Source organism: Simochromis diagramma, unplaced genomic scaffold (assembly GCF_900408965.1).
Source record: "Simochromis diagramma unplaced genomic scaffold, fSimDia1.1 OVJJ01000304.1, whole genome shotgun sequence".
Taxonomy (NCBI): Eukaryota; Metazoa; Chordata; class Actinopteri; order Cichliformes; family Cichlidae; genus Simochromis; species Simochromis diagramma.
Window position 1 is genome coordinate 7,068,747 of NW_024387030.1, and position 14,993 is coordinate 7,083,739.

General features: G+C 39.1%; 2 protein-coding genes across 2 annotated transcripts; both read left to right on the top strand.

The window, feature by feature from the left end:
- The first annotated feature begins 1,054 nt into the window (after positions 1-1,054).
- On the top strand, positions 1,055-8,608 carry hadhab (hydroxyacyl-CoA dehydrogenase trifunctional multienzyme complex subunit alpha b). The gene is made up of 20 exons (XM_040041990.1): positions 1,055-1,191; positions 3,046-3,087; positions 3,183-3,253; positions 3,340-3,473; positions 3,599-3,737; positions 3,831-3,950; positions 4,300-4,402; positions 4,556-4,678; positions 4,768-4,886; positions 5,081-5,137; positions 5,229-5,338; positions 5,718-5,852; positions 6,011-6,182; positions 6,286-6,372; positions 6,507-6,647; positions 6,738-6,806; positions 6,924-7,119; positions 7,225-7,339; positions 7,529-7,674; positions 7,781-8,608. The coding sequence occupies exons 1-20, from the start codon at positions 1,125-1,127 to the stop codon at positions 7,924-7,926; spliced, it is 2,292 nt and encodes a 763-aa protein (XP_039897924.1). The 5' UTR covers positions 1,055-1,124; the 3' UTR covers positions 7,927-8,608.
- A 109-nt stretch (positions 8,609-8,717) lies between these two features.
- Positions 8,718-14,970, top strand: LOC120739964 (kinesin-like protein KIF3B). The gene is made up of 8 exons (XM_040041989.1): positions 8,718-10,458; positions 10,568-10,669; positions 10,753-10,875; positions 11,154-11,272; positions 11,801-11,917; positions 12,619-12,733; positions 13,717-13,892; positions 14,179-14,970. The coding sequence occupies exons 1-8, from the start codon at positions 9,061-9,063 to the stop codon at positions 14,327-14,329; spliced, it is 2,301 nt and encodes a 766-aa protein (XP_039897923.1). The 5' UTR covers positions 8,718-9,060; the 3' UTR covers positions 14,330-14,970.
- Positions 14,971-14,993: the final 23 nt, after the last annotated feature.

Genomic DNA, 14,993 nt, shown 5'->3' on the forward strand with positions numbered 1-14,993 from the left:
AAAAGGAATTATAGTTACTTTTCTTTTAGATTTTCTTTTATCCCCTCATCTGGTCTTGCCACAAACAGCATATCATGAAAGTGATCAGTTCCTGTTAGTTGAGGTAGAGCAGTTCCTCAGAAACACAAACCACCTTATCCAAAACGATCGCACTTCTGAAAGGAAATCTCTCAAAAACGGATTCAACACAAATGTGAACATTATAACATTAATAAATATTGAATTAACTGCAAAACTGTTAGGCTAGTATGTTAACTTCAAGTGCATGGTTGTAATGTAACCTGTCAATCTAATGCAATTCAGTTAACTGCCCACGGGGTGTCGCCCTTGTGCTGTTACTGTGGAGAACTCAACCTTGTGCAGTGACAAGTAATACTCCACAAACACGTAGACAGTAATTGTAAATATTTTTTCCTTTTTATTGTTCAGTAAATTGTATTTGTAATATCTCCTGTGTAAATATTTCTTAATGTAAAAAATACATTTTTCTTAGAGCAAATCTGCACTGATCATTCATGCAGACTACCACAAAATTGTTGGCTACCTGAAGAAATGTGCTTCCTTTATCTATGCAGAAGACTGTAGCTTAAGGCAAATAAATTTTAAAAAAAAAGAAAAAGAAAAAAATTTACATGGATAAATATCTCTGCTATTTAAAGAACTCAGTGCAAATATTCTGGTTATGTTTGTATTCACTGATTTCTGCCTCTACCTTGTGGTAGCATGCTGCGATTGCATCATGAATACGGTGTGATTGTTAACTTTAAAATTGAAATTTTTCGCTATACACAAAATAGTAATAACAATAGTAGTAATTGCTTGAAATTTGTATTTTAAAAAAATGTATATGGACAGTGTGGATGAAAACCAGCCGGCAGTACTTACGTTTGGTTCATTTTTAACAGTTTAGTTAAGAGGCGTTTTGTAGTCTTTGGGCGTCCAATTAGGTGCGAGTTCCTGAGATTTGACCAATGCTGTGGGGGTTTGTTGAAAGACAGCCAATAAGTACCTTGTCCGTTTGACCGCTTTCAGGAAGTAGTACAAGTCTTGTTCTTCTCTTCTAAAGCACCTCCTAGTTAGCTAGCTTCACTTCACGCCACCGCAGACTGACCTACGCTCCCAAGATGGCCGGTGTACGAGCTGTTGGTGTTCTCTCCAGACTCACATTAAGGAGATATAACGTTTTTACAGGTAGACTATACACTTGTTTCATGCAGACATTTTAAGCAAAGTCGGAAGAGAGAATGACAGCGAGAGTCCAAATGTATTTAAGTGTCGTAAATGTATAATTAGCTTGCGACTAGCTCTTATCGCCAATGAATGCCCTGCATAAACGTGTGGTAGTGCAGGTTAAATAACGCTAATTTTGAGTCAGTAAACGTATATCTCAATTAAAGGTTAACCAGAATTTCAAAGTGCGCGACACTCCTAAACCTTTATCTGTGCAACGAGAACACTAGCGCTAGCTAGCCTACTGCTACGGAATCCCATAAGTTAAAGTGGGAGAGGATCAAAGCTGTAAATCGATTTGCTTCACTTTTAAGCCTTACATTGTAGTGATTAAGACAGTTCAGACTGAGATTTAAAGGCTTGTGTACAGTATTCTCAATTGTGATGACCGCGGTTTCTGTCCTACTGGTGAGGGGAGAATGTAGGTGAAAGGTCGCTGTGCACTGAGGTCACGGAAATGTTGTGTGAACGTCTCATATACATCAGATGTATTTAATGCACGAGGACATTCGGTTTAAGTTCCTTTTAAATATGACATTGACTCTTAAATCTGTACGCAAAAGATATTGTTTAAAATATTTCAAAATGTTTTAAAAACTGGTTACAACAGGGTTATTCCATCTCGGATCATGACATTTTTTTCTGTTAGATCATTTCTTATTTGTCTTTTATGCCCCAAGATTTGAACATACATAATGCTTGTTGTGAAAGTTTAGCTTCACGCACGTATGTGTATGTGTATATGTAGAAAGAGAGATTTTTGTTATAGAAGGCCTGCCCATCCAGTTTCAGGCTTTTTTTTCCCGCACATTGAAATCTGACGCCATTGAACATTAATATCTCAAAAACTATTAAAGGTAAAACCCTGAAATTCTTTCTTACTATAACATTGAAACAGAAGCTGTAACATGGGACAGATATATCTGCATTTTTAGTTCAAATATGAAAAAATAAATTTAAGCAGTCTTAGAAAGTGTTACATTTGAGCTCACACTAATATAAACCTTTATATAAAAAAAGACAACGTGACTGTTTCTAAATAATATATACTTGTATTTCTCGATTATGCAAAACAAAACTCCTATAATACTTTTGAACGTGAAATGAATAATCAACTTACTTAACTCTGGTGCAGGATTGAGCTAATATGACAAGTTGTACAATAAAAAAGAAATATCTGTAGCTATTCCAGAAAAACAAAATTTGTGATTTTTCCAGATTTTACTCTAATTATAACTAAGAAAATGATTTTGTGAAATCATGCATATTTCATATCCTTTTCAATACATCCTATACCAACCATTTTGACATCTGCTACCCTGGAGGATTGTGTTAATTCAGGTTAAGTTTAACATATACCAAGAGATTTCAAGGGCTCAGAAAGTATAATGTAAATATTTTTCTACATAAAAAAATAAATGTATATCCGAGTAATTAACAGCAATAAAAGGGGGATTAGTAGCTTCTTTCGTGTCAGTAGTATTCCAAGGCCAAGACCCCTGGCTCTGATTGAACTTTATGGTAATATTTATATTCATGTACAAATACTACCTGAGAATTAACTTTGTGGGGAAAAAATGTTGGAAAAGGATTGGACCATTTTTCAAAAAAGTGCATCTTAAATGGATTTCCTATATAAAGCTAAAATTGAACAGCAATCAGTGTATTTATCCTAACTTTAGATCATAAAATTTTCAGGCAGATGGGACATGGATCAGCAGAAGTCATACAGAGATTTGTGATGGAAAAACCCAATAGTAAACTAACTTGGCACATAAACTAATAATGCACTGTCTTTTCCCTTGGTTTTTACAGGCCCATCTTATCGCTCCTTCTCAGTATCTCCTGCCATGCTAGGTAATTTCAGAACAATCATACTGTCAATCATCTGTATAAAAATATGTCAGACACTCGCTGAACCTAATTACACTCTTTTCTTTCTGTGTTTGCAGCCCGAACACATGTGAACTATGAAGTCAAGGGAGACGTCGCTGTTGTACGGATTAATGACCCAAACTCAAAGGTGTGAGCTCAGTAACAGACAGTTAGTTTATTTTACAGTCTTGCATCGTGCAGGTTAAATGTAACTATAATTATGTTTCCCTCTAGGTCAACACACTGTCTATTCAAATGCAAAAAGAGATGACAGAGGTCATGAATGAAGTGTGGGAAAACAATGCCATTAACAGTGCTGTTCTTATCTCATCAAAGCCGGGATGTTTCATTGCAGGAGCTGATATCAAGTAAGCACAAACTCCTTAAGGGTGGTAGTGCAGACACAAAGCGTGACCCTAAAATGAGTGACGGTTCTGAATAATGAGTCCAAGTGGCTTGTCATTTTATTTAAAATATTCTACATCTGATTCAGTATGATCCAGGGCTGCAAAACCCCAGAAGAGGTTACCAAACTTTCTCAGGAAGGACAGAAAATGTTTGAGCAGATTGAAAAATCTCCAAAGCCCATTGTCGCTGCCATCAATGGTTCTTGCTTAGGAGGAGGCTTAGAGGTAAATAAGTGTTATTTTTAGCAGCTTGCTGTGTTTAACAGGGATCGATGATGATAATGTGTTCTCTAACCTGCTCTTTGTGTTGCATTTCAGTTTGCTGTTGCCTGCCAGTACAGAGTTGCAACAAAGAGCAAAAAAACAGTTCTCGGGACTCCAGAGGTGATGCTGGGTCTTCTACCTGGAGCTGGTGGTACACAAAGACTCCCCAAAATGGTTAGTACTGGAATTTATTCCCCAAATTGTCTTTGATTTTGTTGAACTTTATTCACTTAAAAAAGTGGCATTCAGGGAGATACTTGTGAAATAGCAGCAACGATGTTCTTTATTGGCAAAGCTCTAATACAGAGCAGTCAGGTAATGCTCGTAATTGGTTTAAGCTGTTGGAGACTTTGCAGACTGATTATCACTCCAGTTCATCATGTGCTGTTTTCTAGTGTGGACCACATTATAACCTCTATAAAAATTAAAAATTAAAAAAATGTATTAGTGTATTTTTCTTTCTCCACACATTAAATAGTGATGATTATTCAGTGCATTATTGATCTGCTTTCTTTACCTGTAGGTTGGCCTCCCCTCTGCTTTTGACATGATGCTGACAGGACGAAATATCCGAGCAGATAAAGCCAAGAAGATGAGGCTTGTTGACCAACTTGTAGATCCTCTAGGTAAAACTCTAATGCTACCCAAGTAAAATTAAAAAATGGTGAACATGTGGGTAATTTGAAGTATTATAATTTGCTGTAATCTGTGCAGTTTGGTAAGTATTTGAGTGTACGTTGTTCAGTCTGAGGATGAGATTATTTCTGTTTGTATTAAAGGACCAGGACTGAAGAGTCCAGAGGAAAGAACAATAGAATACCTTGAGGAAGTTGCCATTGACTGTGCCAAAGGGATTGCCAACAAAAAGATTTCTCTTCGCAAAGAAAAGGGTACAATGCAGAGTAAGTTGTATTGGATTTGTTTATCATTTGATTCTGTAGTCACTCTTGCTTGTTTTATCGTAATAAAATTTCTGTTCTTGTCTCCATAGAGATTCAAGACTATGTTATGAGCTTCCCCTTTGTCCGGAATCAGATTTACAAAACGGTCCAAGGCAAAGTTATGAAGCAGAGCAAAGGACTTTATCCAGCACCCCTGAAAATCATCGAAGTAAGTAAAAGCGCCTTCTAATGAATATGTTTTAGGAAATACAGTGAAAGATATGAATAGTACAGAGAAGTCAAAGTCATGGCATCGCTTTTGGGTAAACCTTTCTCATGCAATCTGCACCTTTTGGCTTCTACGACGAGATTTTTTAAGAAAATAATATAACATTTTTATTATATATTTTTTCCTCCTCTTAGTGTGTGAAAACTGGAGTTGAACAAGGACCTGTTGCTGGATACTTAGCGGAGTCTCAGGTGAGGTTGTTTTCCTAAATTATTGGCACCCTAAATATTTACATTAATAAAATGTGTTTATAAATGGCATCAATATCCATGTTCATCACAGAATTTTGGTCAGTTGGCTAAAACTTCAGAATCGGCAGCCCTGATTGGTCTGTACCATGGTCAGGTTGCATGCAAGAAGAATCGCTTTGGAACCCCTGAAAGAGAAGTGAAGTAAGTGTAATGCAGATGGGAAGGGAGTTAGCATATTTGCATCCAGCAATTTAAAAACAAAACAGCTTTATTTTATTTTGCTTTGTTTAAACATAAAGAATTTTAACGCAACTGGTAATTTGCCAGAAGTCAAAACAGAACTATAAACAAGCCAAAAGCTTTCAAAAAAGTACAACCCACATGAACATTCCCAAGCAAGTCTTCCTCTTTTAATAATTAAAGTTGCTAATGTCCTGCCCATGATATTTTTTTTTAATGAGTTTTAGTCCTGTGTGAATTCTTGCTGCTGATTTTTTTTTTTTTTTTTTTTTTAAATAATATGACACATTGACCCTCATGACAGTAAGTTAACATCTAGGTTGTCTTTCTTTACCACTAGGACTCTTGCCATCTTGGGAGCAGGTCTTATGGGAGCAGGTATTGCTCAAGTGAGCGTGGACAAAGGTGTGCATACAATCCTGAAAGACACCACAGTGGAAGGACTGGCAAGAGGCGAACAGCAGGTTTACAAAGGGTGAGCTCATTTCTATATCACCCAGCACCGAACCCACCTCCTGATGGGAAATACAGTGGATGCAGTGACACAGCCATGATAAAATAACGGTCAGGTCACCTCTGGTAATGTTATAGCTTTTTTTGCTGACTCGTATGACTTCTTTCTTTTAAAACAAGGCTCAATGATAAGACTAAAAAGAAGAGCATTACATCGTTTGAGAGAGACTCTATACTGTCTAACCTGACTGGCCAGTTGGAGTACAAGGGTTTTGAAAAGGCCGACATGGTTATTGAAGCTGTGTTTGAAGACATAAACATCAAGCATAAAGTTATAAAGGAGGTGGAAGCTGTGAGTATAATTTTTTTTTTTAAACCATGTGATTTATACTTGGTTTGTAAGCATTTGTAGCACTAACTGTAACTTTGAGCTGTGATCTTGCTTTTGTCCTCAGGTGATCCCCCCTCACTGCATATTTGCCAGCAACACATCTGCTCTGCCCATAAAGGACATCGCAGCTGCCAGCAAAAGACCAGAAAAGGTCTGTACTTGAGTTTAACTTCCTAAGATCCACCTTTCAAATAATCCTGTATACAAAAATCCATAAAAATGGTGCTGATGTTGACCTAACCTGAAATCAGAAAGTTTTGATTTGTTTTATTTCTCCATTCTTAGGTGATTGGAATGCACTACTTCTCTCCAGTGGACAAGATGCAGCTCCTTGAGATTATAACCACTGATAAGACATCAAAGGACACCACTGCCTCCGCTGTGGCAGTTGGCCTGAAGCAAGGAAAAGTCATCATAGTTGTTGGGGTGAGATTTGGCGCCATGTGTGTTCTTTCCCCTCTTAGTTTAAACTAAAACTAACAACGGTTTAACTTAAAATGTAACATGTTTTTGCAGGATGGACCCGGATTCTACACAACAAGATGCCTGGCTCCCATGTTGGCTGAGGCAGTGCGATTACTTCAGGTTAGTGTTGTTCCAGTAACAAATTCCAGCTCGGAGTTCAGTGCTGACTGCTGTAAATGATGTAACAGCATCAATATTTAATAGAGAATATGTTAATTTATCTTTCCGCATTTACAGGAAGGTGTTGGCCCCAAGAAACTGGATGCACTCACCACAGGTTTTGGGTTCCCCGTGGGTTTGGCCACACTGGCTGATGAAGTTGGCATTGACGTTGCAGCCCATGTGGCAGAGGACCTTGGGAAAGCTTTTGGCTCCCGCTTTGGTGGTGGAAATGTGGAGGTTTTGAAGACTATGGTGGACCTTGGATTCAAGGGTATGTACTTCACTTCTTACTGAAATATGGTGAGTGACTTAAGGGCTTAAGTTTTAATTTTACTTGATTATCAATTGTGTTAATGTTTTCTTTATTATTCTCAAGGCCGCAAATCAGGAAAGGGTTGCTACGTCTACCAGCCAGGAACTAAAGTCAGAGATGTGAACCCGGATATTGGAGACATTCTTGAGAAATATAAGTTGACACCAAACCCTTCTGTGTAAGTTGACAGTTATAGAGGTAGTAGTAGTAGTAGTAAAAAGGACATTCAGTTCAGACTTTTCTTATTAAAAAAAAAAGGGGGGGGGGGAGAGAAAGTGCTATCATTGCAGGTCTAAATCTAAAAGTTCATGCAGTGCTCTACTTGCTTCTTGAGTTTGGAATGTTTAACCACTCCTGTTTCTCACAGTTCATCAGACTCTGAAGTGCAGTACAGACTTGTCTCTCGATTTGTCAACGAAGCTGTGATGTGTTTGCAAGAAGGTATTTTGAACAACCCCTTGGAAGGAGACATCGGAGCAGTGTTTGGTCTTGGATTCCCCCCCTGCCTTGGAGGTCAGATTTGATTACAAAGACACTTCACAACTGAATACTCATCTTGCAGTTACTCCTGTTTAATGTATGTAATACTAATATTTCTCATACATCTTGCTGCTTCCAGGACCTTTCCGTTTTGTGGACAGCTTTGGTGCTGACAAACTGGTGAACAAGATGAGGCAATACGAGGCCGTCTACGGGAATCAGTTTGCACCATGCCAGCTTCTACTGGACCATGCAAAAGATTCCAGCAAGAAATTTCACAAGTGACCGAATCACCATGCTGTGCCAGTAGCTCATAGTAAAAACTCCAGCCTGCCATTTGAATGTGCCTAACATTTATATCGGTATAGGGTGGGGAAACGCACTGAGTGTAAACCTTGACCTAACCTTAAGTAATGCTGTTTAATGTAATAGTCCTACAGTAAATTCTGCCTTCATGAAATTTGTAATGTTTTGGTTTTTTTAATGTGTTTTAAAGTGGTGTAGTTTTGTGATTATTTGACAGGATGCAATCTGAGGTGTGTTGAATTCTTTCCCACGGTGTGTGTGTGCACAAAAGCATCCCAAATGATCATAAAACACAATCAATACCTCTTTAAAACGGTCAGAAAAACTGGAAAATTTCCATCTTCATGGAGATCAGACTGCATTGGTTTTTGTTAGGTCTATCTAATAAACTGGCAACGGATGATCTAAAATTGAAGTTGTTTTTTATCATTAACAAAAAAAATTGCATAGGTGTGATAGGGGCTAATTATTTACACATTGCATATGTAAAAACACTGTAGATGTAAAATAAACTGCTCCAAATGGTAACAATGAAATTCCTCTATAATGAATGTCTACAAGTATGTTTCAGCGAATGCCTTTTCATTCTTTTTTCTACGTGGAAGATTTTCTGGTTTGGTCTGGACAATGTGATGTGAAATAAAAGCTTGAATGAAATAAACCTGCGTTGTCTTTTGCAAGGTGCGTTCACGTCCTGCTTAGATGGGAAACGAGCCGCGTCTGTGGGCCACAAGGTTTACTGAAATCTAATTCGTTGCGCAAGTCACATGTCTTATTTCCATTGTCCGCAGAGCAGGGTGTGTACCGGGGACGTGTGGGCTGGGTCTGGATGGATGGATATTCTGTGGGGTTTTTTCCCCTCTTCATCAGCCTCCTCTACAAGCTTGTGACATCGCCTCTTTTCTGAGAGATGCTCGGGGCGGAGGAGACGCTGCGGTCATCGGTGGGTGATGAAAGCGGCTCACATAAGGCGTGTCTGACTTGTTTGCCTTTCTTCACTAAATAAAATGGGAGTTGCTGCACCTGTACGGAGAAGAGAAATTATGTGGACTCAGCGCGAGATAATTGCTTTTTTAACGTGGTGAGGGGATGTTAGCTTTTTTTTAAGATAAAATGTCCAAAACCAAACATTGTGAGGCGGTCAGGGTAGTGGTCCGCTGCCGGCCGTTCAGCAGGAGAGAAGAGATAGGGGGGTCTGAAAACATTTTAGAGATTGATGACAAACTGGGGCAGATCACCATCAGGAACCCGAAGGCACCACCTGATGAGCCAATGAAAGTATTCACGTTTGATTCTGTTTACGGATGGAATTCAAAGCAAAGCGACATTTATGACGATGCGGTGAGACCTTTGGTGGAGTCCGTCCTCCAAGGCTTCAACGGGACTATATTTGCTTACGGACAAACTGGGACAGGTAAAACCCACACCATGCAAGGGGTTTCAAACGACCCAGAGAGGAGAGGTGTCATACCTAATTCATTTCAGCACATTTTCACACAAATATCCAGAACCCAGAATCAGAAATACCTGGTGAGGTCATCCTATCTCGAGATCTACCAGGAGGAAATCCGAGACCTGCTGTGCAAAGATAACAACAGGAAACTGGAACTTAAAGAAAGCCCAGACTTTGGCGTGTATGTTAAAGACCTGTCTTCAGTGGTGACCAAGAATGCCACAGAGATTGAACATGTGATGAACATAGGCAACCAGTCCAGGTCTGTGGGATTCACCAACATGAATGAACGCAGCTCTAGGTCTCATGCAATTTTTGTCATCACTGTGGAGTGCAGCGAAGTAGGGCCAGACGGTGAGGACCACATCCGAGTTGGGAAGCTGAACATGGTTGACCTGGCTGGCAGCGAGCGCCAGAGCAAGACAGGCGCCAAGGGGAAGCGTCTGAAGGAAGCTGCCAAAATCAACCTGTCCCTTTCTGCGCTGGGGAATGTCATTTCAGCTCTGGTGGATGGGAAGAGCACCCATGTCCCGTACAGAGACTCCAAACTGACCCGCTTGCTCCAGGACTCCCTGGGTGGCAATGCAAAGACTGTCATGATAGCAACAGTGGGGCCTTCGCACAAGAATTTTGATGAATCCCAGGCCACGCTGAGATACGCCAGCAGAGCCAAGAAAATAAAGAACAAACCACGGATTAATGAGGACCCCAAAGATGCCCTGCTGAGGGAGTTTCAGGAGGAGATCGCACGCTTGAAAGCTCAGCTAGAGGAGCGGGGGATGCTCGCAAAAGAGAGAAGAAGGAGGAGGAATAGCAAAAGATTGAGTAAAAGTTTGGCTGGCATGGAGGAGGACGTCCTTAGAGAGAGGGATGCTGATGTGTGGAAGACTGTTGAAGAGGAACCAGATGGGAACTTGAAAGATGCAGGTGACATCCCAATAGTCCTGGCTTGCCAGGGAAGCAGTGAAAAGCTAAAGCACCTGAATGAAAACAGAAGAAGCGTGGAGGACATGCAGTGGGATCAAGATTCTGTGGAGAAGATCATAGAGAAATATAAGGTATTGTAAGTGTGAAACCAGTGAATTAATCAGTAAAATTTCAGATTAACGAGACACTGGTGGAACAAAAGAAATCTGCATAAATAATTAATTGCATCTTTGTTCACAGGCCATGGAGAGCAAACTGTTAGTTGGGGGAAAGACTATAATCGATCACACCAATGAACAACAAAAAATGCTTGAGCAGAAGAGACAAGAAATTGCAGAACAGGTTATTAATTGCGTCTAAAATCAAATCAATAATAAAGAAACTTTTTTGTTGCTTTTATTCAGCTTGGAATGTTTAATTTGCAGATAAGACAAGAGCGAGAGATCCAACAGCAGATGATGCTGCAGGATGAGGAGACCGTGGAAATGAAAGAAACATACTCCTCCCTGCAGCAGGAGATCGAACTTAAGACAAAGAAGCTGAAAAGAGTAAGATGACTCACCCACTAATGCGTCCCAATGGCATTATTGGAAAATCAATTAACTATTAGTCTTATTTACTATAAACAATCCTTTTTACACAGGCAATGTCAGTAAAATACTTAGTACAGATTAGCCATTGTTATTGTGCACTTAAATTTGAGGTTTTAATGACTTTTCTTGTGCGGGGGTATTTTACATTTGCATAAACCATCACTGTTTTCATGCAAACATTTTGCTACTCCAGGTTTCGTGATGCAGACCTCTGTTCTGTCCTTTCTGTACAGTTGTGTACCAAACTACAGATACTGAAGAGAGAGATGAAAGAAATCATTGACGAACACATCACAACAAGACAGGAACTTGAACAGACGCAGAATGAGCTCACCCGAGAGCTCAAGTACAAGTAAGTAGTACATAAAACATACATGATGGAATTTTTCTTTTTAGAAAGAAAGAAGAAAGAAATCCACCCAATTTTGGCTATAATGCATTTTTATTTGGCAAGTTTTATTTGATAAACTAATAAACTTTTTCATGAGTTGGGGCCTTTAGCGTTGTTCTTTCTTAGTCATCAGGAATGCAAATTATTCATGCATGCTTGTAACCAAGATAATATTTTTTGTTGTTCATTGGTGCAACTTGTTTTAGACCTCACCTGGAGATATACAATCTAAGCTTTTAAATTTTACGCCATCATTGAGGTGTCTTCCTGTTATACTGTATCACTATAATATCATTAATATATATCAAGTTAAACAGATGTCTCACCTTCATTCAAAACAACAATTATCTAAAGGTACTCTAAGACTATCCTAATGAAACACACATATGCCCAAGTTTTTGTTTCCATTTTACACCATTTTATACAGGAATTTAATTTGTATTATTTTGGCTGATTTCAATTTGCACCCGCTTGTCTTCTGTATTACAGATATCTCTTGATTGAGAATTTTATACCTCCCGAGGAAAAGAACAAAATTATAAATAGGCTGTACTTTGACAGCGAGGAGGACCAGTGGAGACTCCGACCAGTTATTCCATCAGAGAGGTCAGTAAATTAAATATCTGTATCTGTAAATGGTACATTAAAGAAAGAACATTCTCATAAAGAAATTGTGAGCACGCAAGAAATCCATCACTGAAACAGAAAAACACCAGCCGCTGTGTACCTGGAATGTGTAAGGTTTTAAATAAGGGATATACATGTGCTTTTTCTACTGTAGCTATTAGAGTTCTTTTGATCTGCATGCTTTACACTTAAATGCACCTGCACATTTCTTTCCTATGGGCTCTCATTCAACCCCCTGGAAAATATAGGAATTAAGTAACAGAAGCACATAACCAGAAAAGTGGATCTGGCCAAAAGATATTTTAGCACTTCATATACTGACTATATTGATAGAATTTGTGTCTAAATTATAACATCTAACAGCATATCTGGTATTTTTCAGCCACAATAATTTTAGCTACCACTGGGAGTCACTAAAGTAAAAAAAAAATCCTTCACATGACAATGGCTCTGGTCTTAAGGATTACAGATAATGATATATTATGAATTCTCATGAATGTGGTGTATTTTTATTTCCTAACCTGGGACATTTGCCATGTTGAGAAATATTGCTACAAGCTAATTAGCTGGCTATCTATGGGGAACATGGGTCTCAAAAAGGTTTACATCTCAGGTGACATCCACCCTAAGTGTATTTAACTGCAGAAATTCATCCTTTCCTATGGTTTTTTTTTTTCCAGTACACCCACTCAGGTCAGGAGAAGGCCTCTCTCAGCTTTGGGTTACAAGAGGCCAGTCAGCCAATATGCACAAATGGCTGTTGCCACAGCTACCGGGGCCCCATCTCGATACCAGGTCAGTGTTTGGAAATTCACAAGGCCAGTTGGCAGAAACAGCAGCGAAACAGGGAAGTTGTGATCTAATTTCCATTTTCATGTTCACAACCACCAACCTTTGCTGAAGGATGCGGAGACCATTGTAGCCATGGAAACTATTCACAGATTTAACTTTCGCATCTTTAGCCAGTGAGCCATTATTGTAAGAAAGCATACAGTTTACATTTCAGAAGAATCACTCATCACTCTATGGCTGTTTAATGTTCCATGTTTTATCAGTGTTAAGATACTGTTAATAAGACATTAAAGAGCAGAAGCTTTACAACAGAAGCCTTTACTGGAAAGGGAGAAAACTATTTGCATAAAATGATGGAAGGTTTTTGGTGTGCAACAGTTGCAGACCATTTTTGAATCGCAAAGAATTTGGCTGGGTCCAAACTTTTAACTCTGCATCTAGGCATCACTTCAGCTAATTCATGTCACTGGATTGGATCTATGTCTGTGGCGTTGGTGTTTTATGGAGTCTTTTTAATGCAGTTGTCTGGTAAATATTATAGCTGTCTGATTAAGTGTACTAACAGACTGTTAGAAATATCTGATTACCTGATAGCCATCTTCTTTAAATATAGACAGGTATTTTACAGCAGTGGTCTTTAACACTGGGTTCTCAGTTCAAATACACTCACGGCAGGGAAGACCAGTCAGCACCATGGAAGAGTCTAACACTGATTTCAGGCTGTGCAGCACAACCAAGGAGTAATAACCACCATAGGGATCATATTGATATCCTTATATCCAGCAAAACGAATATTTTTATAAGGATTGCATCAGTGTCAAGGTAACCCAACATTAGACTGAGCTGGGATATCTTGGTCTCTTGTGACTGTTCAGATTAAATCTAATGTGCTTCTCCATGGAAACTGGCTTAGAGTGGAGGCTGGGGTTTTTTGTGCAAGTAAATGTGTTTTTTAACTACATTTTTATTGTTGTATGTCCTTACAGGCTGAGAACATCATGCTTTTGGAGTTAGACATGTCTCCCCCAACCATGTTCACGTTAAATCTTGATGGTACTCACCTGGAGAGAGCCTTTACACCGAGGCTAATACACGATCCCCTGGCAAATGTTTTCTTTAGAGAAAGGACTGCATCACCAAGGGTCAGGAAATCCAAGTCCTGGTAAGAGAACAGCAAGTAGATAATTTCTTTATTTATGGCTCTAACTGAATTTTGCAGCAAAATTTTAGAAGAATAATTTTGTAATTTTGTCTTCAGTTTTCCTCTTTAATAAATTGGATTTCCTGAAAACATGTCCATGCACTTTACCATACATTGCACCATTCTGCTTTAAATACAAGTCACATATTTTGTTTTGTTTTTTTATATCTCACCTATTAAATCTTGTGCATCATTCTGTGATATTAAAGATTAAAATATAGTCAGTGGTTTTTGCAATGGTTTGCAGGTATCAGGCACCACAAGCAGCATCTGTCACATCATCTTCTTCGTCCACCACTCTGACATCAGAACTTCAGAACTTCTCTCCGTCTCAGCGACAAAGACCTTCCTCAGCTGCCTATCTTCCACTGGGAAGTCCAACTCAGACAAGCCCCTGATTTATGTCGATTACACCTGTACTGTAGGGCCGGCCTTAATTAATGGTGGCACCAGTAACGTCTGGGAGAGATGGGGGGGCGGGGGCTATATGTCTTGACTTTAGATTGCTTTAAGTTCTCTTATGCAAAACGGTGAAGTAAGCATGTGTTCAGCTTAACCCAGAAGTTAACCTTTATTGATTTTTTTCAAATGCCTGACTCTTAAAAGTGATAGTTTGCTGTCTGGCTTAATAAGATTTGGCTTATTTCTTTGTTGCCTAAGCCATGCAATTTTCTTGGCTTACACTGCCCTATCAAAATAGCACAGACGAGGCTTCCAGGCTTTTTTCAGCTAATAGGGGTGTATTTTAGTCCAGTTTGTATTTACTGAATCTGTCGTCCCCCCCCCCAATAAGAAGACTTAAATACTTATTTTTTTCTGTTTAGCCATATATCAGTCTTTGCCAAAACACTGAAGGGTAATGGAGGTGGGGAGTGTCTGCAAGACCACTTTGGTTTAGCCTGTATGCTTGATGAATTGTTGCTTCAGTTTGTAGCCAGTGTAATTGTAAGCCAAAAATGTGAAGAAAGCTTGCAGTGCTCTCTATATCAGCTGCCTTATTTTTTCATAGTTGTGAAATTGTGCAAAGTCCATTTGCTTACACATGAAAATAAAGAGACTTAA